This window comes from Nelumbo lutea, chromosome 3 (genome assembly GCF_056320005.1).
Source record: "Nelumbo lutea isolate HS-2025 chromosome 3, American lotus-T2T, whole genome shotgun sequence".
Lineage (NCBI taxonomy): Eukaryota > Viridiplantae > Streptophyta > Magnoliopsida > Proteales > Nelumbonaceae > Nelumbo > Nelumbo lutea.
In genome coordinates, this window is record NC_142686.1 from 53,386,076 (window position 1) to 53,413,929 (window position 27,854).

General features: G+C 39.2%; 1 protein-coding gene across 8 annotated transcripts in view; it reads left to right on the forward strand.

Annotated features, from left to right (window-relative positions):
* Window positions 1-3,778: 3,778 nt before the first annotated feature.
* LOC148865004 (low-specificity L-threonine aldolase 1-like) overlaps window positions 3,779-27,854 on the forward strand; it is a 55,034-nt gene continuing 30,958 nt past the window's right edge. For 2 of the 8 annotated variants that reach the window (XM_088976758.1, XM_088976764.1), the window contains exons 1-3: window positions 3,863-4,004; window positions 4,190-4,501; window positions 4,997-5,444. In XM_088976758.1, the coding sequence (XP_088832884.1) occupies window positions 5,002-5,444 (443 nt within the window). In that variant the 5' untranslated portion in view covers window positions 3,863-4,004; window positions 4,190-4,501; window positions 4,997-5,001. Of the gene's footprint in view, window positions 4,005-4,099; window positions 4,502-4,996; window positions 5,445-27,854 lie in introns of all 8 variants that reach the window. The other 6 variants (XM_088976761.1, XM_088976765.1, XM_088976762.1 and 3 more) reach the window with 6 other exon arrangements.

The window sequence follows — 27,854 nt, forward strand, 5'->3', positions numbered from 1 at the left end:
AAAAAATAAATATAAAATTATAAAATATTATGAAAAATTTTAGGCACATCTCTAATATTATATATTTATCATATTAAACAACAATAAATGTGATAAATAAGAAGTACTTTTATTAATGATTGAAATAAAATAAAATATTTAAACCGACCTAGAAATAAAACCATTTTCCTATTTTAATGAGGGCCAATGGTTCAATCTTTTAGGTCAAATGGGTCAATTCATGATGTCATAATTAAATATTAAGAATTTTAAAAAAGATAGAGACACAATTTTTAAAATATATACATTTTGTAAAAATAAAAATTTGGGAGCATTTCTATTATTATGTATTCGTCGTATTAAACAAAAATAGAAATAGAAGAAAAAAGTAAACTAACTTGAAAAGAAAACTGTTTCGTGGTCTGCAACTTCGGTTTGGAAAGCAATTACCGATAAGTTCCATTCTGCCCTCTTTATTATTTATACAACAATTTTTCATTCATGGATTGTCACACACAATACCAGAACACAACTAACAAAGAAAGCAAATTATTAGATTCTACGGAACTAAGGTTCAAATTTAGAAGAAAATAAAAACATTGAGTAAATGCCCAAAGGACTAACCAACAAATAAAGCATGCACACACGGGCAAAGAACAAGTAGAACAATTTTTTTTTTCAGATCTGCATAAAATACATATATCCTCTACATAAAGTACAACTCTACATAAAATACTCCAATCACACAAATTGCTATGGGTGACAATAAAACCCCTAACAAGTTTCTAGAAGAAAGTTTTAAATCTAAGGGGATATTCTTAATTTTCAAATTTTCTTCAAAATAGTTATCTTATCAGGGGGCTCAAGTGCTCATTCCCCTACTCCCAAAGTCAATTATAAGGTCCCATTCACTTTTCGGTAAGTTACTTACCTGGGTAAATGCAATTACCTTAGTAAGTTTTTCCTGGGAAACACTTGCCTGGGTAAGTGCATTTACCCGTGTTCTTTTATTTTCCAGGTAAATAAGGTAATGACCATTTTAGTTATAAAAGTCCATTATCAAAATGGGCATTTTTGTCCCATTCAAGTTTTAGCACCCAAGAAAATAAACTTTACCTATTCCCCACAAAAATCTAATAAATGAACATGAGATTCTTGGTCAATGGGAACCAAAATCCTATTGACCTACTTTCCCCCCTCTCAAAATCCAGAAAAAGAATGCCCCCTAAAAGTCTTGTGTTTGATCCTGAAAACACAATAAATGTTAAACAAAACACTTGGAAGCAAATTGAAACCAGTTTTGAGTGTCACCTACGAATACCTAGTTTTTGTCTTCAGATCATATATTCCTATAGTGGTAAAAGGAAGTATTCTTGATTCATAGTACTCTGTTTTGCACTACACAATCAAGTGCAAAATGTCTTATTCCAAGCTGATTCAAATCTCAATGGGAGTTAGGATAATAATAACAATAAGCAACATATAACCAAGAAACATCACAAAAATAAAAAATAAGCACACAACAAATTTTAATGTGGAAAACCTCTCCAATGTGAGGAGGAAAAACCATAGGGCATTATACCCAAAAATCTTCCACTATAAACAAAATAATGGGGTTACAACTTATCTGGTTCCAACTAGAGGATAACTACTTCAAAAGACAAGAACATCTCTTGGATACACAAAAACAGTCATCAAATAAGAAGTATTTCAATCGAGAAGCATGAAAAAGATCTCACTAAACAAGGTAGCCCAAGTCCTCTCTCCTTCTTCTTTCTCATAAATGAAGATACCATCCTAAGTGTCTAACCTTTTAAGAGACTCTCTACACTAAGATAAAAAAAAATGAGGCTTGTATAGAAAGACAAATAATAGTGGAGAGTGGATCCCACCATCCACTAACATGAAACGAGACCACACAATTTGTTTCTTTCTCACTAATGAGGGAATACCAAGAATCTCACAACTATATTTGTCTTTCTATTTTTCTTTCTCACGTGTTGTTCAAGGAAACCCAACACATGAGTGGGTCCCACCTCCATATAAGGAGGGAAACCCAATAGAAAGTACCTTTAGAATTATTGGCCAAATGATTCTACCCAACCTCTCACTGAAGATATGTGTAGATAATATACATTGGACATCTTCCCCAAAGGCATTATTCAAGATCTCTCGGTTCCATTTTTGTGAATTTGGGTCCATTGGACATTTAAAACCATTAGTGATGTGATTCTTATCCAAACCACACCCTAGATATTCACATCCTATAATTTTATTCCAATGGTTTTCCAAAGCAAAGAAGCAATTGAGGGAATTTTCCTTGGAAATCAATGTTTTTTTTTTTAAATATTTTCCTCTTGTAATCTAGACCCCCAAAACATTATTTTCCAAAAGGAATATTCAAAATAATTTACTTCCAAGTCCAAACTTGTACCCAATCCCAACATTAATTATTAAAATATTTTTATTTTAGTATTTTTTATTATCATATTATTACTTTCATAATATTTTATTGTTTAATGACTAATGCTTTATTATTATTTCATGAATTATGTATTAATATTGTATTAATATTTTATTATAATACTATTATTTTATTACTATTTTACAATATTTTTGTTAATAGTTTATTAGTTTATTATTAATTTATTATGATTATTATTATTATTATTATCAATTTACTAATATTTTATTATTTTATTAATATTAGTGTTTTTTTTTGGGGGGGGGGGTGGAATGGCCATTATTAATAATGAAAATCGGATTTTTATTCTTGTCAAACAAATAGTTGAAATCGGAATGGGCCATTCTGATTCTAGGCACCTATTCCTGAAAACCAAACGGACACTTAGAAAGCCCTTATGAATAAGAATATAAGATCCATCATTCGAAATCCCAAACCTCCCTTTAATTTTAGCTAGATCACTTGGGTGGGTTTGCTGTTAACAAAAAAAAAAAAAAAAAAAAACTTGTTAAGTACTTGATGTGCTCCATTGGGGGCAGTTCATTCCATCTAATGTTTCCCACAGTCCCTCATGTTAAGTGTATTAGTGTTCATTATATAGTCAAGTATAGGCAACAACTTCACTGAAGATTGCTTAAATTACAATCAAGTAGGGGTGTCAATGGTATTTGAAAATTTGATTTTAAATTTGAGATTCGATATAATTGAATCAAATTTGGATATCCTATTCATACCGAATAGTTAATTGGATTCGAATTCTGATATGACCTGATTCGATTCAATAAATATCCGAATTCAACCGATGATTTAATTTTTATATATAATATATAAAATATTTAAATATATTCTATAATATATATATATATAATAATTAAATTATATAAATAATTTATATATTTATATACTTTAATAAAATATTTATTTTATATATTTATTAATTATCTAAAATAATCAATTAATCAAATTCAAATTCAAATTCAAATATTAATTTTTAATATCTATCGAATATCAAATTTTTTAATCGGATTCGAATTCGAATATTAATTGACCCAATTCGAATTCGATCTGTTTACACCCCTACAACCAAGCAATGACAAAAACTGACTAAACTTTAAACAGGAACGAAACAAAAACAAAACATTGGGTAACTGCATTGGTTGTTTGTCGGTTATCACATGCTCTTTTACTCTTTAAATTGCAATTTTACCCTGATTTCGGTGCAAATTTGCATATGCACCAAGCGACGACAAAACTGAACCTGTGAACCAGGACAAAAATTTTGCTTTGATTCTGTATTTTGCACCCCAAACAAACGGCAAGACAAATCAATGATGCGGATGTTATTACTTATCAGTATGAATCGCTGGAGCATTCTCCTCCGTAACCGTCACATAACACATTTGCACGTAAGTGCTTCCCAGTTAAGCGGAGAAGCAAAAAGTACATTTTCTTCCTCCATAAAAAGAAACCCAAAGCAGTTCGCCATTGAAGAGTTGAAGCTGCAGAAAAAGCTTTCTCAAGGCAATCCATACGAACTGTTCATGCAGAAAACTAAAAGCAGGTGAGTCTCTCGTTGCTATCTTGTCTTTTTGTGTGCTTTCGAGGAATTGGAAGGGAGGGAATCTACATCTACAATTGGAATTTATTTTATAAAAGGTTAAAAAGAAAGAAAAGGCGCCTGTTGTCTGAAGGTGAGTATCGGGACGCTCATACTTGTCGACTCATTGCCACCTCACCTGTTTGTAGTTATCGGGACGCAGCGACTGCAGGTTGTTCTACTTGAGCATGTCAGATGAATGCAGTCGAGTATTGCAGAATTTGTAGGGTCCAAAGAATCTCGTGTACCTTTAGTAAACTGGCTCTTTTCGGAAAAAAAAGTCGCGGTTTAAAGAAGTGAAAAGAGTGTAAGAAGAGGGGTTGAGAAGATCTTGCTGAAGGTTTTCTCGGTTTCTAGGAACAGAGTAACCACTGTTTGACAGTAATTTAAGTTGAGCCGTTTGGATTTTCGGTATTGCAGAGCAGAATTGTGGGTAGAATTTCGGAGTACAGAAGACAAAGGTACGAAGAGCAAATTCTTCAAAGGAATTGAATAATGTATGCTGTAATCAAGATCATTTTATTGTTACTATTACGGTCATTTTTTCTTAATTTTATTTTAAAGCATTCAACAAGGATTTCTATTGAACTCCTTCAGGCTTTTGTTTTGACCAAAATTGCATTATCAAAACTCTCCTTAGCTTTGGATGATTGATGTTCTAGGTGGGGTTCAAGTCCTACATGATAGGAGGGTAAGGGTCATTTGGAATCATCTCCGGATCAAACGCAGAATTTCAAATGGACTTGTTGGAGTTTTCCATTCTTGAATTTTGGTTTGACAATATATTGTCAAGATAAGGATTGCTAATTTATAAATTTGAGAGGATACAGTGTTTCTGTTTTATTGGATTTTCTTGTTTTAGTATCAACATCACTGGATACAGTAATCTTAATAAAGTAACATCAAGAGCTTCTGATTAAAAATTATTGTTACTAATGTCTGTTTTTGGTTTTCAGCAAAAATGGTAACCAGAACAGTGGACCTTCGATCTGACACAGTCACCAAACCAACTGAAGCAATGCGAGCTGCCATGGCAAATGCTGATGTCGATGATGATGTCTTGGGTGTGGATCCAACAGCCTATCGCTTTGAAGCAGAGATGGCCAAGGTCATGGGTAAAGAGGCAGCACTGTTTGTTCCTTCAGGCACTATGGGTAACCTCATAAGTGTACTTGTCCACTGCGAGATTAGAGGAAGTGAAGTCATTCTTGGAGACAATTCCCATATCCATGTTTATGAGAATGGAGGCATTTCTACAATTGGGAATGTTCATTCAAAGACTGTGAAAAATAATTCAGATGGAACAATGGATATTTCTTTGATCGAAGCTTCTATAAGAGATCCTGAAGAGGAGCTTTATTACCCAACTACTAGGCTTATATGCTTGGAGAATACACATGCAAAGTAAGGGCTTGGGTTTGCTTGATTGTTTTTCAAAGTTTTGTGGTTTTTGAAGGTGGGACATTCCTGGGCCTTATTTATAGGATATTAGTCTTCACATGGCTGTGATCATGATTCTTTTAGTGGGATACTAATAGAAGGTTATTTTACATTGTTGTTTAGTTTAATTTTTCTTTTTTAATAATAAGTTGTCTGGTTCCCAAAGAGTGAGGCTTTTGTATATTGAGTTTTATTCCTTTTATCTGCTGATCTCCTTAAATGAACTGAGGGTTGGTCTGAATAGGTAATTATTCATGCAAGGAAATATATGGTGTTACTATGGAGGTTTCTTTTACATTCTGTATGTGCTATAGTTCTTTCTGCAAGAAAATGCCAACAATTAGGTCCAGATCCAGTCCACCCTTCCAAAACCCCAGGTAGCCAGGGTCAACATTGGGTAATAGCCCATTCTTTTCCTTTTATTTGTATTATTTTTAAACATATTATGAAGTTTGAGAAAAATTTTAGTTTCGCAAGTACACTTGTTAGGAAATTTACCCTATTTTTTTTTATCTTCTTTTAATCTATATAAACTTTACTGACACATCTTATGAAATTGGAAACTAAAAAAATTCATTTAAATAAAAAACAAAAAAATTCTGCAGATAAGATATCCAAACTCCTTATTATACTTGAAAACTATTGACAATCCAGAAGCAAATATTCTATAAGCCATTTTGGAAGAGCACCAAATCAACTGGACTCAGCACAAAAAATTTAGCTTGATGATCTTCAAAGTGAACCACATGACTTGTATTTACATGAACAAACTGTTATTCTGGTTCAGATTGAAGGCGTAGCAGAGAAACGAACAAGGGTGAGTTGCAGGTTGTTAGTGTCGAGTATGTAGGGGTAATTCTGTCTTTGTGCTTGCATTTAGGTGCTGGTGTGTAAGTTTATGTTAGATTTAATGTCCCTAACTTAAGTAGGGGCATATGTGACTTTTCCACATTATTTTAGTAATATAAAATACATCTGGCCGAATGGGAGAGTGAACTTTTTCTCTCATTCGAACCATAATCTTTTCTCCTTGTTTCTTTTCTGCTCTCTTCCTTTCTCTCTTTCTCTCCTCTTTTCTCTCTCTCTTCCTTGATTGTTATCAGTCTAACAGGTAGACCGAACACTAACATGGTATCAGTGCTAAATTGAGCAAATCGGATCTGCCCAGAATTCTGTTATCTGCGCACCCAGTCTAGGGTTTTCTCTTATTTTCTTCGCCATCAGCTAGAGATAAAGGGACAGGGCTGAAAAGGAGTGATCACCCTTGTTTTGACTGGTGCTACAGTAGTCCGAACCAGAAAGAGAAGAAGAAGAAGAAGAAGGGTCTGTTGAAATCTGATGGGATTCCCATACAGTCGACCCCCTTAATCTATATTAGACTCTAATAATCTTTACAAAGACAAAAATGCCCTTACTTAAGTGTGGGGCAAAGTAACTCTAATAACACTGCCACATAAGCAAGCTACTTAACAAACATAAGAAGACTAAACTACCCCTATTTGGCACACTTTAACACTCCCCCTCAAGCTGGAGAATATATGTCATATAATCCCAGCTTGTTACATAGATAGTTCACTTTCCCTGAGTTTAGAGCTTTTGTAAACAAATCTGCCCACTGGTCATTCGAGCCCACATGTTCTGTATTTATCTCTCCAGCAAGAACCTTCTCTCTCACAAAGTGACAATCAACCTCTATGTGCTTTGTTCTCTCATGAAAGATAGGATTGGAAGAGATATGGAGTGTAGCTTGGTTGTCACAGTACAATCTCATAGGTTTATCCATGTGAAACCCAATTTCTTGTAGGAGATTCCTTAACCACACTAATTCACAGGTGGTGTGGGCCATGGCCCTATATTTGGCTTCAGCACTGCTTCTGGCCACAACCGTCTGCTTTTTACTCTTCCATGTCACAAGATTTCCTCCAAGAAATGTGCAATAGTCTGTAGTAGATCTTCTGTCATTCACTGAGCCTGCCCAGTCTGCATCTCTATACCCAACTACTTCAATTTTTCCCCCTGGTTTATACAATAGCCCACGGCCTGGAGCTCCTTTCAGATACCTCACAATTCTAAGGATTGCATCCCAGTGAGGTATACGAGGGTTCTGCATGAATTGGCTCACCACACTGACTGCAAAGGAGATGTCGGGTCTTGTGATAGTCAGATAGTCCAACTTTCCCACTAGTCGTCTATACCTTCCAGGATTTTCAAATACTTCTCCTGTATCACTACTCAACTTAACATTTGGTTCCATAGGGGTCTCAGCCGTTTTTGCACCTAACAGTCCTGTTTCTTCCAATAGATCAAGGACATATTTCCTTTGGCACAGATTTACACCTTGTTTTGACCTGGCAACTTCTATTCCCAAGAAATACTTTAATGTTCCAAGGTCTTTTGTTTGAAAATGATTTTGCAGAAATATCTTTAGTTTGTCAATCCCCAATTTATCACTACCACCAGTGATGACAATATCATCCACATAGACCACTAATAAAATCTTCCCAGCTTCTGAGTCATAGCTGAACACTGAGTGATCAACCTGGCATTGCTTCATTCCAAAACTCTTCACCACTTCGCTGAACTTCCCAAACCAAACACGTGGAGATTGCTTCAACCCATAAATTGCCTTCTTCAGTTTGCACACCTTACCAACCTCCCCCTGAGCAACAAACCCAGGTGGTTGCTCCATATATACCTCCTCCACCAAATCACCATGGAGGAAGGCATTCTTTATGTTAAGTTGAAAGAGAGGCCAATCATAGATAACTGCCAAGGAAATGAGTACACGAATAGAACCAATTTTAGCCACCGGAGAGAATGTCTCCATATAGTCCACTCCATACAACTATGAGTAACCTTTAGCAACAAGTCTGGCCTTCATACGCTCCACACTACCATCTGGCAAGTATTTCACAGTATACACCCATTTATAGCCCACAACATGCTTACTAAGTGGGAGAGTATTAAGTTTCAGGTGAACATTGTTAGGTATGGAAATAGAGGACAAAAGTGAAACAAACTGGCGATGTGAGGTAGAAAGACGAGATAATGAAACAAAATTGGAAATGGGATGGAGGGTAGAACTGCGTTTACCTTTCCGTAAGGCAATGGGTAGGTCAAGGTCTGAAGAATCAGCAATAGGAGCCATGAGGGGATCCGTAGATGAGGTAGAAGCCGGAGGAGGGGCCGGTGTCGTTCTACGTGTATACACTTGTCGGATCGGTGGTCGTTTAGTGGTGCCTGCACTGGATGAGGTGATGAGTCTTCTCCCACAACAGCCTTTGGAACTGGATCACTGACAGGAAGAGGAAGAGGAGCTAAGGGTGAAGACAAGGGTGCTTCATGACTGGAGAAGAAGGGTACAAACTCAAAAAAGGTGACATCAAGGCAGACATAGCACTTTCGGGTAATGGGATTATAACACTTATACCCTTTTTGAGTCCGAGAGTAGCCAAGGAAGACACATTTAATTGAGCATGCATCTAGCTTGTCTATTCCAGGACTCAGATTGTGGACAAAGCACACACAACCAAAGACACGAGGAGTTAATGGAAACGGAGATAAAGTGGGAAACAAGATAGAGAATGAGGACTGACCATGAAGAATAAAAGAGGGCATCAGATTAATGAGAAAACATGCAGTGACTACAGTATCACTCCAAAATTGTTTAAAAACATTCATGTGGTGAAGCATAGACCGAGCAGTTTCAAGAAGTTGATGATTCTTCCGTTCAGCCACCCCATTTTGTTGAGGGGTGAAAGCACATGAGGTCTGTTGAATAATGCCATGCTGTTCTAAATACTGTTGAAATGAAGTAAGAAAGTATTCACGACCATTATCTGAACGAAGAACTTTGATTGGAACACCAAATTGTGTGTGTATTTCAGCATGGAATTTTTGAAAAATGGAAAATAATTCACTTATTTCTTTCATTAAGTAAATCCATGTCATTCTTGAACAGTCATCAATAAAGGAGACAGAATACTTGTACCCATTATAAGACTCTATTTTGATTGGACCCCAAACATCTGAATGAACCAAAGAAAAATGACTCAACATACGACTCTCAACTCTTGGACTGAAGGACACACGACGATGTTTACCAAACTGACATGACTCACATTGTAAAACTGACAACTGACTTAATGACGTAACCAACATCTTGAGAACCTTGAGAGATGGATGTCCCAGTCGACAATGCCATTGTAGAGGAGTAAGGGAAATCTGAAGTGCAATTGAAGATCCACCACCGTCAAGGTAATACAATCCACTAGCTTCATGCCCCCCACCAATCTTCTTCCTCGTTTTGAGATCTTGAAAAACACAAGTGGAAGGAAAGAAAGTAACAAAACAGTTAAGAGCCTTGGTTATTTTACTAACAGGAATAAGATTGAATGGAACTTAGGTACATATAAAACAGATGATAAGGGGACAGAAGCCATGTCAACATTACCAACACCACAGATGGGAGATGAGGACCCATTGGCAAGTGTAACAGTTTGTGATGTGGAGGTTTCAGAAAGAGAAGAGAACACACCTGGAGTCCCGGTCATATGATTTGAGGCTCTAGAGTCAATAATCCAGGAAGGATTGTTGATGACATGCAAGCAATACCTGATTGGGCAAGTGTGGCAGTGGTATGCTGTGAAGTAGTTTGAAGGAACCGTTCATACTCATCACGCGGTACACTCACCAACTCCCTCCCAGAAGTAGATGTAGATGTGGGAGGAGTTTGGCCTGCCAGTTTACTGTCACTGATATCAACTTCGCCTGTTACAGCATGATTAGCCCATTTAGAGGGAGGGCCATGTAGGTCATAATAGAAATTCACTGTGTGTCCTTCCCTAGTACAATGAGTCCACTTCCTTGTAGAGTTATTTTTTCCTTTGCCACGACTTGCCCCTGAGTCACGGCCACCCCGACCAACCATGGAATTGCCATGGCCTCCTCTGGGAGCATGACCACCCCTCTTGTACTATGTCCACCACCTCTAGCTATCACAAGTGTTGATCTATCATACTGTGTGGGGTTCTCTGTCTGCCCAAAGAGATTCTACGAAGTCTTGAGAATACTTTCTCAAGTGTAGGAAGAGTAGAGCCCCCCAATATTTGAGCTCTAACTGGTTCATATTCCGACTTCAGCCCCACTAAAAATCTTGTAACATCTAGCTGCTCCCTTTGCTGTTGCTGAACTTGAATATTTGGAGTAAGGGGATGATAGACATTGAGTTCATTCCTTATATTCTTCATGCAAGCATAGTACTCTTCTATTGTTTTGGTTCCTTGTTGCAAATTAAAGTAATCCTGATACAGCTGATATACTCTTGTTGTGTTATCTTGTCCAGAATATAGCTTCTTAGCATGCTCCCATATATCCTTAGCCGTATCAAGGAACATGAAGTTGGCACTGATTTTGGGTTCCATACTATTCCACAACCAAGTCATGATTTGAGCATCTTCTTGTTCCCAATCATCAAACCCTGGAGAGTCAACCGGTGGCTTCTCATCTCTAACATGCTTTGCTTTCTTCTTTGCCTTGAGAAGAACTTCCACGGATTTAGCCCATGGAACATAGTTCTCCCCATTTAGCTTAATTGAGGTCATTTGTACTCCTAGGTAGTTGGAAGAAATTACTACACTAGGTTTCTGATCATTGTAGCCATCTCCTATTGCTGCCATTGTACCTTTTCACAGTTGTCTCTAACTTTACTTCTCAGCTACAAGCTGATTGATGTTGTTCACAGTTTAATACTTCAACACCTACTGCAGCCCCTAAACACAATAGTGGGAGCACACACTTGTTCTTATTCACACTACTGCTGACTTCACACACCTACGACCCACATAAGCATCAAATTACCACTCACTAATCACAAATAGGCCCTCTTACAACTACTCAATAAAAAAAAATGTGCATCACAAGCACCATAACATAGTCAAAACTGCTACACCCAGTTCAGACTTGTTTAACACACTTAAGAGGGCATTACGCAACCACAAAGAGCTCGGCAAGGTCACTGCATTCCACCTTACACCACTCGGCCACTTACACAAGCCCTAACACCACTCAACAACTCACAGCAGCCCTACACCATTCAACAACTCACAGCAGCCCTACACCATTCAGCTACTGCACACACAACCCTTTCTAGGGCAACAATGAACCTAGTTCTCTAGGTTCCAATCAATACTAACAGCTTCTTGTAGGGTTTCTACCCAGAAATATCAGTAACACTAGAAGAAGAGAAAACCGACCTTCCTTTGAGAATATCAACCAACCATTCACTGCTGAAGTCACTTTCCTTGCTGAAGAAGATTATGCGCAACAGAGAGAGATGAGCTGTGATGTTTCTAACTTAGGGCGAACCAGTTCTCTCCATTGACTTACCAGAAATGAAGGAGAACACTGCTGAGGCGCTTTACCAACTAAAGTAAGTCAGGAGCATGGCTCTGATACCATGTTTCGACTGGTGCTACAGTAGTCCGAACCAGAAAGAGAAGAAGAAGAAGAAGAAGAGAAGAAGAAGAAGGGTCTATCGAAATCTGATGGGATTCCCATACAGTCGACCCCCTTAATCTATATTAGACTCTAATAATCTTTACAAAGACAAAAATACCCTTACTTAAGTGTGGGGCAGAGTAAATCTAATAACACTGCCACATAAGCAAGCTACTTAACAAACATAAGAAGACTAAACTACCCCTATTCGGCACACTTTAACAGCCCTCTTCCCTTGGAGGTTTCTATGCCTCCAGTTGTGGTGTTTGTGGTCGGTTGCTGTAGTTTCTAAGAAGCCCTCCCCTAATCGATGAAGAGAAGAGGGTTGATTCATGTGGTGTAGTGGGTGTCTTGTGTGGTCTGATTTTCGGTGATTAGGTGAGAGGTTTTATGCATTGTTTTTTGGTGTGAATCAAATGAGAAGTCTATTTCAGACTGTATGGTGGGATTTCAGATTGTAGTGTGCTAGGGTTTGTGCACCCTTCAGTGTGATTCGAAGGGGGGGTGTTCCTAAAACAGTGTTGGGAAGTTTTAGGCAATCATGGAGTTGGGTTTGTGGTGTAAATAGTGCAATTTGCAGCAGTAGTAAGTGCTGAAATCAGGGTGTAGTGTGATCTAGTGTGCAGTTTGCCGAATTCAGCAATATCAGAATTCAGCAATGGAGACAACAGTGATAGCAAGACTAGTGTGATGGTCCCTACTGACTACTTGAATGTTCAAATGACATCCATTAAGTTGAATGGAGAAAATTATGTACCTTGGGCCAAATCCGTAAAGGTCTTTCTTAAGGCAAAGAAGAAGGTGAAGCACATAAGGGATGAAAATCCTTCCATCTATTCTCTTGAGCATGATGATTGGGAGCAGGCAGATGCACAGATCATCACATGGTTATGGAATAGTATGGAACTCAAGATTAGTGTAAATTTCATGTTCCTTGATACTGCCAAAGAAGTGTGGGACCATGCTAAGAAGTTGTATTCGGGTCAAGACAACACAACCAGAGTATATTAGTTGTACCAGGAATACTTTAATCTACAACAGGGTAATCAGAGTCTTGAGGAGTACTATGCTAGTATGAGAAACATTCGTAATGAATTGAATGTTTATCATCCCCTCACTTCTGATGTCAAAATTCAGCAACAACAAAGAGAACAACTTGATGTGACTCGGTTTTTGGTGGGGCTGAAATCTAAATATGAACCAGTGCGGGCTCAGATACTAAGAGGGTTAGCTCTCCCTTCCTTAGAAGAAGTGTTTACTTGACTTAGGAGGATTTCCATTGGATCTACCGAGAACCCTAATATTTCCAATAGATCAGCCCTAGCAGTATCCAGAGGCCGTGGTGTTAGAGGTGGAGCTCAGTTTGGCCGTAGTGGTAGTACTGGACTAGCATATGGCTGGAGTGGTGGTAGTGGACCTACATATAACCATGGTGGTGGTCGTACTGGAGGTCGAGATTTAGGGGGAGCCCATGGCAGAGGACGTAGTTCGGGTCCAAGGAGGTGTACACATTGTGGTATGGATGGACATACCATCAATTATTGCTATGACTTGCATGGTCCACCTTCAACTTGGGCCAATTATGCCGTGACCAGTGACAGTAGCTTCAGACAAGAGAGCCATTTAGCCGATCAGGTACCTCCTACATGCATAGATGTTGCTGGGAAGGAGATGATGAGTATTCCCCGTGATAAGTATGAGAGGTTAGTACAAGCCACATCTTAGCAGAACACAGGCACTCTCGCACACTCAGGTATGGCTTGTCTGGCATCCACACCCCATTCCTGGATTATTGATTCTGGAGCCTCCGATCACATGATTGGAACTGTAGGTGTGTTTTCTTCCCTCTCTCATTGCTCAACATCACAATCTGTTACCCTTGCTAATGGTTCCACATCCTCCATTTGTGGTGTTAGTAATGTTGACCTGGACCCTGTATACCTATCCTCAGCTTTGTATGTCCCTAAATTTCCTTTTAATCTTATGTTTGTTAGTAAGTTGACCAGGTCTCTTAATTGCTCCATTACCTTTTACCCCTCTTCGGCGTTTTTCAAAATCTCAAGACGGGGATGAAGATTAGTGGAGGGCATGAAGCTGGTGGATTGTATTATCTTGATGGTGGTGGAAGTACGTTAACAGCTCTCCAATTGTTCTTCTCTCCTCTCCAGTGGCACTGTCGATTTGGTCATCCTTCACTGAATGTTTTGAAGTCTTTGGTTCCTTCATTGAGTCATCTTTCTATTTTGGATTGTGAGTCGTGTTAGTTGGGGAAACATCACCATGTTCCCTTTAGTCTTAGAGTTGATAGTCGTGTATTGAGTCATTTTTCTTTGGTTCATTCAGATGTTGGGAGTCCTTATAAAGTGATGTCATACAATGGATATAAATATTTTGTCATTTTTGTTGATGATTATTCAAGGACGACGTGGCTCTATTTAATGAAAGAAAGAAGTGAATTGTTTACCATTTTCCAAAAGTTTTATACTGAGATTCGCAACCAATTTGGTGTTCACATTAAAATTTTTCGTTCTGATAATGGCTGTGAATATCTTTCTTCATCATTTCAGGACTACCTTGACCAACATGGCATTATCCATCAGACTTCATGTACCTACACCCCACAAAAAAACGGGGTGGCTGATAGAAAGAATCGTCACCTCTTGGAAACAGCTCGGTCCCTCATGCATCACATGAATGTTCCCAAATCCTTTTGGAGTGATGTAGTGCTTACTTCCTGCTTCTTGGTTAACCGGATGCCAACGTCTATCCTTGATGGTCATTCCCCATTCACCACATTGTTTCCTACCTTGTCTCCGTTTCCTCTCTCTCCCCGAGTTTTTGGATGTGTTTGTTTTGTTCGTAATCTGGGGCCAGGAATGGACAAGTTAGATGCACGGTCTATTAAGTGCATCTTCCTTGGTTATTCCCGGACTCAGAAAGGGTATAAGTGTTATCACCCTAGCTCTCGACGTTCCTTTGTATGTCTTGATGTTACTTTCTTTGAGTCTACTCCATTCTTCTTGGGGTCCGGTGATGTTTCTTCCTCCTCATCGCCTCCTCCCCTCCCTCTTCCAGTTGTAGACTCTGTTCCCCTTGTTCCCGTAGTGACCAAGTCTTTGCCTCCGGTGCCACCACTTGTTGAATGACCACCGATCCATCACGTGTATACACATCGCCCACATGTACTAGCACTTCCTCCAGCTTCATCATCGTCGATAGATCTAGCAGTTGTTACCACACCAGCCCCGACCGCAGTATCTGATCTTGATCTTCCCATTGCCTTGCGGAAAGGTAAGCGCTGTTGTACCCTTCATCCTATTTCTAATTATGTTTCACTAACTCACCTTTCCACTTTCCATCACTAGTTTATCTCTTTTTTATCCTCTGTTGTTATACCTAAGGATGTCTAGGAAGCCCTTGCCTCTCCAGGATGGTGCCATGCAATGGAAGAAGAACTCTCAGCTCTGGCTCATAATAATACATGGAAACTCACCACTCTTCCTCCTGGTAAGCAGGCTGTTAGATGTAAGTGGGTTTATACGGTTAAGTACTTACCTGATGGTAGTGTAGAGTGGCTGAAAGCTAGATTGGTTGCCAAAGGGTATTCCCAAACCTATGGTATTGATTACACAGAGACTTTCTCCCCGGTTGCTAAGATTGGTTCAGTCCGTGTTGTGATTTCTGTTGCTGCTATGTATGGTTGGCCCCTCTATCAGCTTGATATCAAGAATGCCTTCTTGCATGGTGATCTGCTTGAGGAGGTCTATATGGAGCAACCACCGGGGTTTGTTACTCAGGGGGAGGATGGTAAGGTGTGCCGGCTATTGAAGGCCATTTATGGGTTGAAACAATCTCCTCAAGCATGGTTTGGCAGATTTAATGAGGTTGTAAAGAAGTTTGGTATGAAACAGTGCCAAGTTGACCATTCCATCTTCAGTCATGGCTCTCAGGTAGGGAAGATCCTATTAGTGGTGTATGTAGATGATATTGTCATTACCGGGAATGATAAAATGGGCATTGATAGGTTAAAGATCTTTCTGCAGGAACTTTTTCAGACGAAGGACCTTGGTAAATTGAAGTATTTCTTGGGGATAGAAGTAGCAAGGTCCAAGTATGGTATTAACTTGTGTCAGAGGAAATATGCTCTTGATTTGCTTGAAGAAACAAGTTTGTTAGGTGCTAAACCAGCTGAAACTCCTATGGAAACAAACACTAAGCTGAGCAGTGATATGGGTGAAGTGTTTGAAGACACTGGTAGATACCGGCAGTTGGTAGGTAAATTGAACTACCTAACCATCACTCGGCCAGACATTTCATTCGCAGTTAGTGTGGTAAGTCAGTTCGTGCAGAAACCTCTGGTTCCACATTGGGATGTGGTTATAAGGATTGTGAGGTATTTAAAGGGGTTTCCTGGTCGTGGTTTGATATACAGAAGTGGTGGAAAACTTGAAATAAAAAGATATACTGATGCTGATTGGGCCGATCCTGTATCTGATAGGAGATCTACCACAGGCTATTGCACTTTTCTTGGGGGTAATCTGGTGACATGGAAAAGCAAGAAGCAGACAGTTGTGGCAAGCAGTGTAGAGGCAGAATATAGAGGTATGGCACATACTACTTATGAATTAGTGTGGCTAAGGAACCTTCTACAGGAGATGGGATACATTGTTGATACTCCAATGAAACTCTACTGTGACAATCAAGCTACAGTTCACATTTCCTCTAATCCGGTGTTTCATGAGAGAACCAAACACGTAGAGATTGACTGTCATTTTGTTAGAGAGAAGGTGCTGAGTGGAGTGATAAACACTGCATATGTCAACACTGGGAACCAGTGGGCAGATTTGTTTACTAAAGGGTTGAGTCGGGGGAGAGTGGACTAGAGAGTGAACTACATATGTAACAAGCTGGGATTATATGATATATACTCTCCAGCTTGAGGCGAAGTGTTAGTGTCGTGTATGTAGGGGTAATTCTGTCTTTGTGCTTGTGTTTAGGTGCTGATGTGTAAGTTTATGTTAGATTTAATGTCCCTAACTTAAGTAGGGGCATATGTGACTTTTTCACATTATTTTAGTAATATAAAATACATCTAGTCGAATGGGAGTGAACTTTTTCTCTCATTTGAACCAGAATCTTGTCTCCTTGTTTCTCTTCTACTCTCCTCCTTTCTCTCTCTCTCTCTCTCTCTCTCTCCTTCTCTCTTCTCTCTCTCTTCCTTGACTGTTATCAGTCTAACAGGCAGACCGAACACTAACACAGGTGTAGAAAGAGAAGAGAAGAAACCTGTTCAGTTGAATAAAAAAACATAACCTCATTAGTAGGAGGCTGATTCTTATACTAAATTAATAGGAGAATAACATCTTTGCCCCTACTTAAATTATAAACTAGGACAAACAAGAATACCCTTCTTTGGACAAGTACAAAGACAGAAATACCCCCTTTCCTACCACACTAATAAACTCTTAACACAAAATAAAAAAATTTAAAATAATGTTTCAACTGCAAGATCATGCCTAAAATGGGTCTGAAGGACTAGTTAAGATCAGTCTGACCTTGAAGGGCTTGAATCATCACTAATGGATGATTTGACAACAACCTTTTTGAGCAACAAGATGTAAAACTTCTTTAATCACTATAAACTCAGCTCTTTAGCTTCCAAATGAGGCCAAAGCAAGGTTGAAAATATCGATACGCCCGATACACCGGCAGAGGCGTATCGGGCAGTATCGATAGCTTTTTTTTAATTTTTTTTAGTTTTTTCAAATCTGGTTAAGAGTGGCTGGTTTAAGGTCCGTCCACCCCCTGAACCGGTTGAAACCCCGATACACCCTCTGTAAGGGTGTATCGGGAAGCTCCCGATACGATACATATCGGCCGATATGTGTCGATACTTTGAACCTTGGGCCAAAGCACCATTAGCTGATTTACTGATCTGGCTAGACACATATAACCAATATATACTGTTTATTTCTCCAGTGGTCTTTGTCTCATTTTTTTCTACTGCATAAATGCATAAATTATAAACTTGAACCTATGACAATTTAGTGAAAATACAACATTTAGACAAACTTCAATGATAGATATAATATAAATTTAAGTATATATGAGCATATATATTTAAATTGAATTGAATCAAATTATATCGGGTCAGATAGGGGTAGATCCATATTTACTCCAATTATAAACTGATTGAATTTGGATCACCCTTAATAGAATCTGTTGAAATAATTTAGTTATTTGTGTTAGGATCTGTTTGGCTAGTTAAAGCATTTTTTTATTTCTGTTATTTATGTTATTGTACTCACTTACAGAAGGGGCACAAGGGTCTTTTCCCTTCTTATTTTTGCCGCCCTATATAATATAATATAAACTGGCGCCGCCAGCACTGTTCTATTGCTCCAATTTTTTTCTTCTTCCTTTATTCCATCTCCTTCTCTCTTCTTTCCTTCTCTTCTCTACTTCCTCATATTTCAATCCGATTTATTGTCAAGATGGTATCAGAGCAAGGCTATTGAATCTGGGCGATTAAGTTTTTTCTCTTCAAGTTGCTGAATCTGGGTGGAACAGAGGACTGAATCTGGGCTGATCAAATCAGATCTGTAACTGGTACAACCCTAAAGTTTTCTTTCTTCTTTTATTTCTTTCCTTGGTCGTGTACTAAGTGGAGAGCAAATGAATCCAAACCATTGAATGTCGGCAGACTTTTGCGAGGGTTATATCTTTTATTTGTTGGATCGTGTGATCCTGTAAATGTCGGTAGACTTTTGTGAGGGTTATATCTTTTATTTGTTGGATTGTGTGATCCTGTACCTATGAAAAGGTGATTGTAGGTCGTAGATGACCTATTTTCTCTGCTCGTTAGTTTGATTTCATGTGTGTTAGGATCTCTCTTATTGATTAATGCTGTGGTGGAACTTACACGTTATTGATTAATGCTGTGGTGAAAATCAGTCTCGTCATAGTTCTTTGGAAGTTGGTGCTGTTTGTTTTTGTGCTCGATTAAGTCCAGAACTGAATTGTTGTGTGTGGAGCTTTTGTCGATATAAGGAGGGATCCTAAGTTGAGAGTTAAGATAAAAAAAACTTGTGCTTACCATGTCGTCTGAGAATTCTGCTACTTCAGAGATTCTAGGGAGCCACAATGGAGTGAGTGGGGGAATGGATATGAGTTTCCCCATGGCTGTTATTCCCTTTGATGGTCTGAACTACCTTGAGTGGTCTAGGGGAATAAAACTCTACATCACTACTAGGGGGAAATAGGATACATCAATGGGAGAGTGAAGGAACCGAAGTACGGAAGAGTTGAATATGATAGGTGGAACCAAGAGAATAGTATGGTGATGTCATGGCTCTTGGTTTCCATGCTGCCACAAGTAAGGTAGACTTTTATGTGGGCTGAAGCTGCTTGTGAGATATGGAAGCAAACAAAGTCCACCTATTCAGAGCAGAGACACTATGCCAAGATATATCATCTGCAAACTGAATCCTCTACTTGCAAGCAGGGGGAGAGGAGTCTCTCGATGTACTGTTCTGATTTGACATCGATATGGAAAGAACTTGATCACTACTAGAATGTGAATTGAAAGTGTGATGAAGATGCAAAGGCGTATAAGTCACTTGTATCTCAGCAACGGGTCTTTGCTTTCCTCCTAAGGCTGAATCCTTCATATGAGTCTATCAGGGTGCAGATCTTGGGTAGTAAAGACTTGCCATCAGTTTAGGAGGTGTATGCCTTAATGCACTCAGAAGAGAGTAGAAGAAGTGTGATGAATTGTGTAGAGGGGGAGTCAGTTACCCTAACTGTCAGGGAAAATTCAGATACAAATGTCGGAGGTACTTTTAAGAAAGGTGACTCTTAGAAGAGAACAAATGATAAGAGTAAACTTTGGTGCACTCACTGCCAGAAGACACGAGACACGAGAGATACATGCTGGGATCTCCATGGAAAACCTAAATGGGCACATGATTTGGGTAAGAAGTCAACACCTGATCAGGGCAAGAAACCAAGCCAGCAGAATCAGAAAAAGTATAACTCAACTAATATGGCGTCGATAGAGACTAGTCCATTGGTAACTCAGGAAAGGCATCCCAATTCTGACCCTAAGGAAGAAATTATCAACTCCTTTCGTGATCATTTGGAATTGTATGGTAGGACTCTCCACTAGATGGATTCTGGTCCTACTCCCTCTACCTCTTTCGCCTCTACATCAGGTAACGCTGCCACTGCTTTCCATGTGTCATCTCATACCACTGATTCTCCTTGGGTTATTGACTCCGGAGCCCCAAACCACATGACCAGTAAGTCAAATTTATTTCAGACATATAACCTTCTCTCTGGGAGAGATAAGGTGAGACTAGCTGATGGTTCTTTCTCTACCATAGCTGGCCAAGGTACCATACCTCTCCCACTCGGCCTTACCCTTTCTAATGTACTGCATGTTTCGAAATTACCTATAAATTTGCTATCCATTAGTAGTATAACTCACTCCTTGAACTGTTCAGTCACTTTTTTTTTTTTCCGTCTTCATGTGTGTTTTAGGATTTGGCCTCAGGGAAGACGATTGGTTGAGGAAGCATGGTGGATGGTCTCTACGTGTTGGGGAATAAAGCTGGTCTTGTGGCTACAAAGTCCATGAGTTTGTCAAGTGAGAGTCAAGCCTATTTATGGCATAGTTGTCTAGGTCATCTTTCTTTTGAGTTAGTAAAAGTTATGTTCCCAAAGTTGTTTGAGTCCTTATCAGTGAGTCAGTTACAGTGTCAGACGTGTCAATTGAGTAAACATTGTATAAGTTCTTTACCTTTGAGAAATAAAAGATCTGAGTTTCCATTTCATATTGTTTATTCTGATGTTTGGGGCCCTGTTACTCTACCCACTGAGGCTGGATATAAGTACTTCATTACCTTGATTGATGATTACTCTAGATACACTTGGGTTTACCCTATGCGATCTCGAGATGAAGTGCCAAAAATTGTGAAAGACTTTCAACGCATGGTGTCCACTAAGTTCCAAACTGAAATCCATATCTTCCAGTCGAACAATGCGAAGGAATACTTGCATAGTGATCTTATGGAGTTTTTTGCTTTGAGTGGGTCACTTCAGCGAAGCTCTTGTGCCAGGACACCCCAACAAAATGGTGTTGCTGAATGAAAGAACCGTCACCTTCTCGAAGTAGCTCATGGCTTATTAATTCATATGAATGTGCCAAAACGTTTTTGGATGGATGCAGTTTTGTGTGCTACATACATCATCAATTGTATGCCATCTTGGTTACTAGAGTATAAGGCCCCACATTAGCTTTTGTTTCCTGCAGCTTCGTTGTCCACCATTCCGATGCGTGTTTTTGGGTGTCGTTGCTTTGTCAATAACGTGTCCCCTACTCGAGGTAAGCTTGATCCTCGGGCTATTCCTTGTGTTTTCCTTGGTTACCCTTTATCCCAAAAGGGGTATCGCTGCTATGATCCTACCTCTCGTAAGTACTATGTCTCCATTGGTGTATCCTTCTTTGAGAGTCGACCTTTCTTCTCGGTTTCTCCTTAGGGGGAGAGTAGGGTTGAGGAGAAACAGGCAGCTCAAACTCAACTACCCTTTACCCGATCCTCCTCCATTTCGGGTTTTTCATTGTCACCATAAAAGCCAGTAGAGTTCAAGAGCCATGGAACCTGACACTATGCAACCAACATCATCGGATTCACCAGAGGCAGATCCGTCTCATCAGCCAGGTACACTTGTTCCTATTGATATGCCTGTTTCTCTCAATGTTGATTCACCTGTCATCAATGATCTTAACATTCCTATTGCTAAGAGAAAGGGTGTTAGATCTTGTACCACTATGTTTGAAATGGTAGAAAACTGATTTGTTTCATTCCATTACCAATCGACATATTTATATAGTAAGCTGCAACAATAAATAGAAAAAAACTTTCTAAATCAATCCCTATAATTAAGGGAATCAATCCCTATAATTAAGGGACTAATCAATCCCTATAATTAAGGAACTAACTTTTTAATCCCCATATTTAAGGGATTATATTTTTCCACAATCCTAGGAATACATATTCACATAATTTTATTTTTACACAATTACCAAATATATTTGCTAACTACCAATATACATCTACACCAGTAATCCCATGTTTTCCAACACTCACCCTCAAGCTGGTGAATAGAGATCCTCCATTCCCAGCTTGGCTACAATTCTTCTAAAGTTTGTACTATTGAGCCCTTTATTATGTACATCGGCCAGTTGTCCTTTTGTAGTTACATAGGGAGTGCAAATCAACTTGCTGTCCAGTTTCTCTTTTATAAAGTATCGGTCAATTTCGATGTGCTTCGTCCTGTCATGTTGAACATGATTGTGAGCAATATTGATGGTTGACTTGTTGTCACTATATAGTTTCATAGGCTCTTCTCGTGGAATCTTCAGGTCTTCTGAAATTATCTTCAACCAGAGTTATTCACACACTTCTTGTGCCATAGCCCTGAATTCTGCCTCTGCACTTGACCGAGCCACTATATTTTTCTTCTTACTCCTCCAAGTTACTAAGTTTCCTCCCAAGAAGGTACAGTAACCAGAAGTGGACCGTCTATCTACTGGAGATCCTGCACAATCGACATCTGTATATGCTTCAAAAGCTAGTCCCCCATTTCTTTTGAATAAAATTCCTTTCCCTGGATTGGCTTTCAAATAGTGCAGAATTCGATGAGCAGCCTGCAGATGAACTTCTTTAGGATTATGCATAAACTGACTTATTACACTTACAGCGTATGTAATATCTGGCTGTGTATGTGCAAGATAAATGAGTTTTCCAACCAGTCTTTGGAACATTTCCTTGTCTACTCTTGCATTCTCGCTGGCTTCTCCAAGTTTATGATTGGGATCTATAGGCGTGGAAGCTGGTTTACATACCATATTTTCTGTTTCTCTCAAAAGATCAACAACATACTTTTGTTGCGAGATAAAAATGCATTGTTTTGAATGTGCAACTTCAATTCTGAGAAAATACTTTAGTCTCCCCAAGTCTTTTATCTCAAATTCTCTGGAAAGGCAGTTTTTCAATGCTTCCTTCTCCTTTTTATCATTCCCAGTAACGATTATATCGTCCACATAGACTAATAGTGCAGTAACTCCCCTTGAGGTTATGTGTTTGATAAACAATGTATGGTCACCTTGACTTTGCTTGTAACCTGTACTAAGCATCACCTTTGTAAACCTTCCAAACCATGCTCTAGGAGATTGTTTGAGGTCGTATAGTGCTTTCTTCAACCTACAAACTTTGTTCCCCATAATGCCTTCTCCAAAACCCGGTGGAATGTCCATGTATATCTCCTCTTCTAGATCACCATGGAGAAATGCATTCTTTACATCAAACTGTTGCAAATCCCAATTATAGTTAGCAGCCAAAGACAACAACACCCTTACTGTATTCATTTTAGCTAATGGGGCAAAAGTTTCCTGATAATCTACCCCATAAGTCTGTGTATATCCCTTGGCTATCAGTCGTGCTTTGCACCTTTCTAACGACCCATCAAATTTGTACTTAATTGTGAACACCCATTTTCAACCTACAGTCTTCTTGTTTCTTAGTAGATCCACAACTTCCCATGTGTTGTTCTTTGCTAGTGCCTCCATTTCCACTCTCATGGCTTTTCTCCACTCCTTATTAGAAAGTGCCTCGGCTAGAGTATTAGGAATTGGAATGGCATTAAGGCTGGCTAGAAATCTTTTATGGGATTTAGAGAATCTTTGGAATGACACAGATTTGGCTAAAGGGTACAATGGGCGTTTGGTACATTCTCTGGTTCCTTTTCTCAGTGCAATAGGTAGGTCATACTCAAACTGTGAAGATGCAGGTTCAGGTTCTGCATATCCCTTAGTTCCAAGATTAGGAGTTGAATCTTGGACTTGCACAAGTTGAGGGTCTGGATTTCTTCTCCTAGAGTAAACCTGCATATATCTCGCATCATCATGCACATCATTGGTGGGGTTAACAGTGTCTGAATTTGGTTCAATGGTCGGGTTGTTTGACTCTTGTTGAGACTCGGGAATGTGGGGCTCAGAGGATTGTGACTCAGAGGGATGTGATTCTTGACGGTTGGATGACTGTGAGGAGGGTAATACATCTAAGGAGAGTAGATCCGAGGCCTTATCTTCCATTAATGAGGGCTCCCCGTGAAGATAAGGTTGAGTGAAAAAGGATTGTCCCTCCTGAAATGTGACATCGATGGAGGCGTAGAATTTTCTAGTGGCTGGATGATAACATTTATAACATTTCTGAGTTGGGGAATGTCCCAAGAAGACACACCTGATTGCTCGTGGATCCAATTTTCCCTTATTATGGACATGAACAAAGGCAGTGCAACCAAAAATTCTTGGTGTGAGATTATTTGAGGTTTGAATATTAGGGTAGAATTGAGAAAGGACTTGTATTGGGCTTCGGTTGTCAAGAACTTTAGATGGCAGTCTATTTATGGTGTATGTAGCAGTAAGGACAGGTTCCCCCTAATATTGTTTTGGCACCCAGTTTTGAAAGAGAAAGGCCCGGGTGGTTTGCAAAAGATGGCCATTTTTCCTCTCAGCTATCCCATTTTGTTGGGGAGTGCTAACACAAGAGGATTCATGCACAATGCCTTCTTTCTGAAAAAATGGGACAAATTCTGATTAAAATAATCTGTAGCATTATCAGATCGAAACCTTTTAATTCTCACACCAAACTGAGTTTGGACCATGTTATGAAAGTTGGGAAGAATGGTACCCACATCAGATTTAGACTTAAGAAGAAAGATCCATGTGACCCTAGTGCAATCATCAATAAAGGTGACAAACCATCTAGAACCAGTAATGCTGGGAATTTGAGAAGGGCCCCATATATTCGAATGAATCAAATAAAAAGGAGTTGAAGATCTTTTATTGCTGATTGGGAAAGAAACCCTTTTGTGCTTAGCAAGTTCACAAACATCACAATGAAAGGTTTCGACATCAATCCCTTTAAACAAGGAAGGAAGCATTGTTTTTAAAACAGGAAATGAAGGATGACCGAACCGAAAGCGATGATGCCAAATTAAATCTTTATTGGAAGTAGATAAGGATGACTCGTGTGTGACATGCATAACAGTGTGAGATGGTTTGCTGGTTTCTTCAAGGTAGTAGAGTCCATCCCTTTCCTTAGCAAGTCCAATCTTCTTCCCCGAAACCTGGTCCTGAAATACACAATAAGAAGGAAAGAACACAACATTGTAGTTCACATCCTGGGTTAGTTTATGTATAGATATAAGGCTAGTGGATAACTCAGGAACATGAAGCACATTTTTAAGTAATAGGGATGGAGTAATTTGAATATTCCCAATCCTTGCCACTGTGGTGAAAGAACCATCAGTAACAAAAAATTTTCTATTACTAGGACAGGGTGTATAGGTGAGAAAATGTAGTGAAGAGGGTGTCATGTGGTCAGTAGCTCCAAAATCAAGTATCCATGGAAAAACACTAGCCGAGACATGTAATCCTAGAGATAAAGACTCACCTGAGAGAGCAAGAGAGGTAGAACCACTTCCTGGTTTCAAGGATTTCAGGAAACTCCTTAGCCTTTCAATTTCTTCATCATTAAAGGCCCCTGACTTGAGTGTTCTTGCTGCGGGATTGTGGAGACATTATGGGCCTGTTGAACTGCTTTAGAAACTCCTCGATTTCCCCATTCCTTGCTGGATGTGGGAGGTTTCCCATGAAGTTTCCAGCAGCGATCTTTTGTGTGTCTAGGCTTCTTGCAATAGGTGCACTAGAGGTTATCATTAGAGTCACGAGTGGTTGTGTCACGAGCCAAGTTGTGATTGTTGTCACCCTTTGAAACACTATAATTTCCTCCCCTTGCCACCATGGCTGAGCCTTTGGGATCTTTAGGCTTAAGCATGATTCCACGACGCTTTCCTCAGCTCTGACAAGGGCTATGACTTCATTCAATGGAGGCACTTCTTCTTTTTCGAGAATTTGTATTCGGATCTGATCAAATTCAGCATTCAGTCCAACCAAAAAATCATACACCCTATCTCTTTCAATAAAACTCTTCAAGATCACAGCATCATCGGGGCACTTTGTCTCAAGGATCCGATAATGATCAAGCTCATGTCACAAATTTTGCAGCAGATTTGCATACTCTGTAGCACTTCTGCTCCCTTGTTTGGCCGCCACTGTCTTCACTTTGACCTCATAGACACGAGCAACGTCATGGGCTTTGGAATAGGTTTGTTGGACAGCGCCCCAAATAGCCTTTGCAGAGGGAAGAAACATACAAGTATCGCTGATCTCGGGTGTCATTGAACTCCACAACCATGACATAATCATGGAGTCCTCTTCGTCCCAAGCATCAAAATTTGACTCGCCCAGCTTTGGCCCTGTCCCAAGAAGGTGACTAATTTTTCCTTTTCCCTTCAAATATGTATGCACTAGTTGTGACCACTTCAAATAGTTCTGGCCATTCAGTCTATATGTTGCCTGAATATTCTGCAAATCACCGGTGTGAGGATGAGAATTCATTGCTCCTTCATTGGTTTGGACGGGAGCACTTGTTACAATCATGTCGGACATTGTTAATGGAGGAAGAATAAGGCCAGTAGGAAAGGAGAATAAAGAAGGGAAGAACTGGCCATAATAAAGGAGAATAAAGAAACACTTCTGGTTACAGATTAACACTGAAGACCAGAAAAACACGAAGAGAAAAAACTAGTAATGAAGGCCGAAAAAACTTCTCAAGGTTGGCAAACCTAGAGCTCTGATACCATGTTTGAAATTGTAGAAAACTGATCTGTTTCATTCCATTGCCAATCGTCATATTTATACAGTAAGTTGTTGCAATAAATAGAAAAAAATTTCTAAATCAATCCCTATAATTAAGGGAATCAATCCCTATAATTAAGGGACTAACCTTTTTAATCCCCATATTTAAGGGATTATATTTTTCCACAATCCTAGGAATACATATTCACATAATTCTATTTTTACACAATTACCAAATATAAATGCTAACTACCAAATATACATCTACACCAGTAATTCCACGTTTTCCAACACACTAATCATCCTATCTCTAATTTTGTGTCCTATGATCATGTTTCACCTTCATTCTGTGCATTCCTCTCTTCTGTGGATAGTGTCCCCGTTCCTAAGAATGTGACAGAAGCTTTATCTAAACCTGAATGGACAAATGCAATGCAAGAAGAAATTGATGCATTACACAAAAATGGCACTTGGGAGTTGGTGGACCTTCCTGAAGGGAAGGAACTAGTGGGTTGCAAGTGGGTGTTCATAGTGAAACACAAGGCTGATGGAACTGTTGAAAGGTATAAGGCTAGATTGGTAGCAAGAGGTTTTACACAGGTATATGGAGTGGACTATGCAGAGAATTTTGCTCCAGTAGCCAAGATGAACTCTATCAGGATCCTTCTTTCATTGGCAGCAAATCTTGACTGGGAACTTCACCAATTGGACATAAAAAATGCTTTATTGAATGGTAACTTGGAAGAGGAAGTGTACATGACCCAACCTCCAGGTTTCTGTGCCAAAGGTAGTGAACAAAAGGTGTGTAGGTTAAAAAAATCTTTATATGAGTTGAAACAATCACCTTTAGTAAGTTCCATTTAGCAATTCAACAGATGGGGTTCAAACAATGCCAGTAAGATCACACTCTATTTGCGAAAAAAGGTGAAGGGAAAATTGCAGCTCTTATTGTGTATGTGGATGACATAGTGATCACAGGAGATTGGGAGGCTGAAATATGAAGACTAAAAAAATTCTTAGCCACTCAATTTGAGGTGAAAGATCTAGGCCTTTTATGTTATTTCCTTGGACTTGAAGTTTCTCGCTCTCACAAGGGCATCTTTATTTCC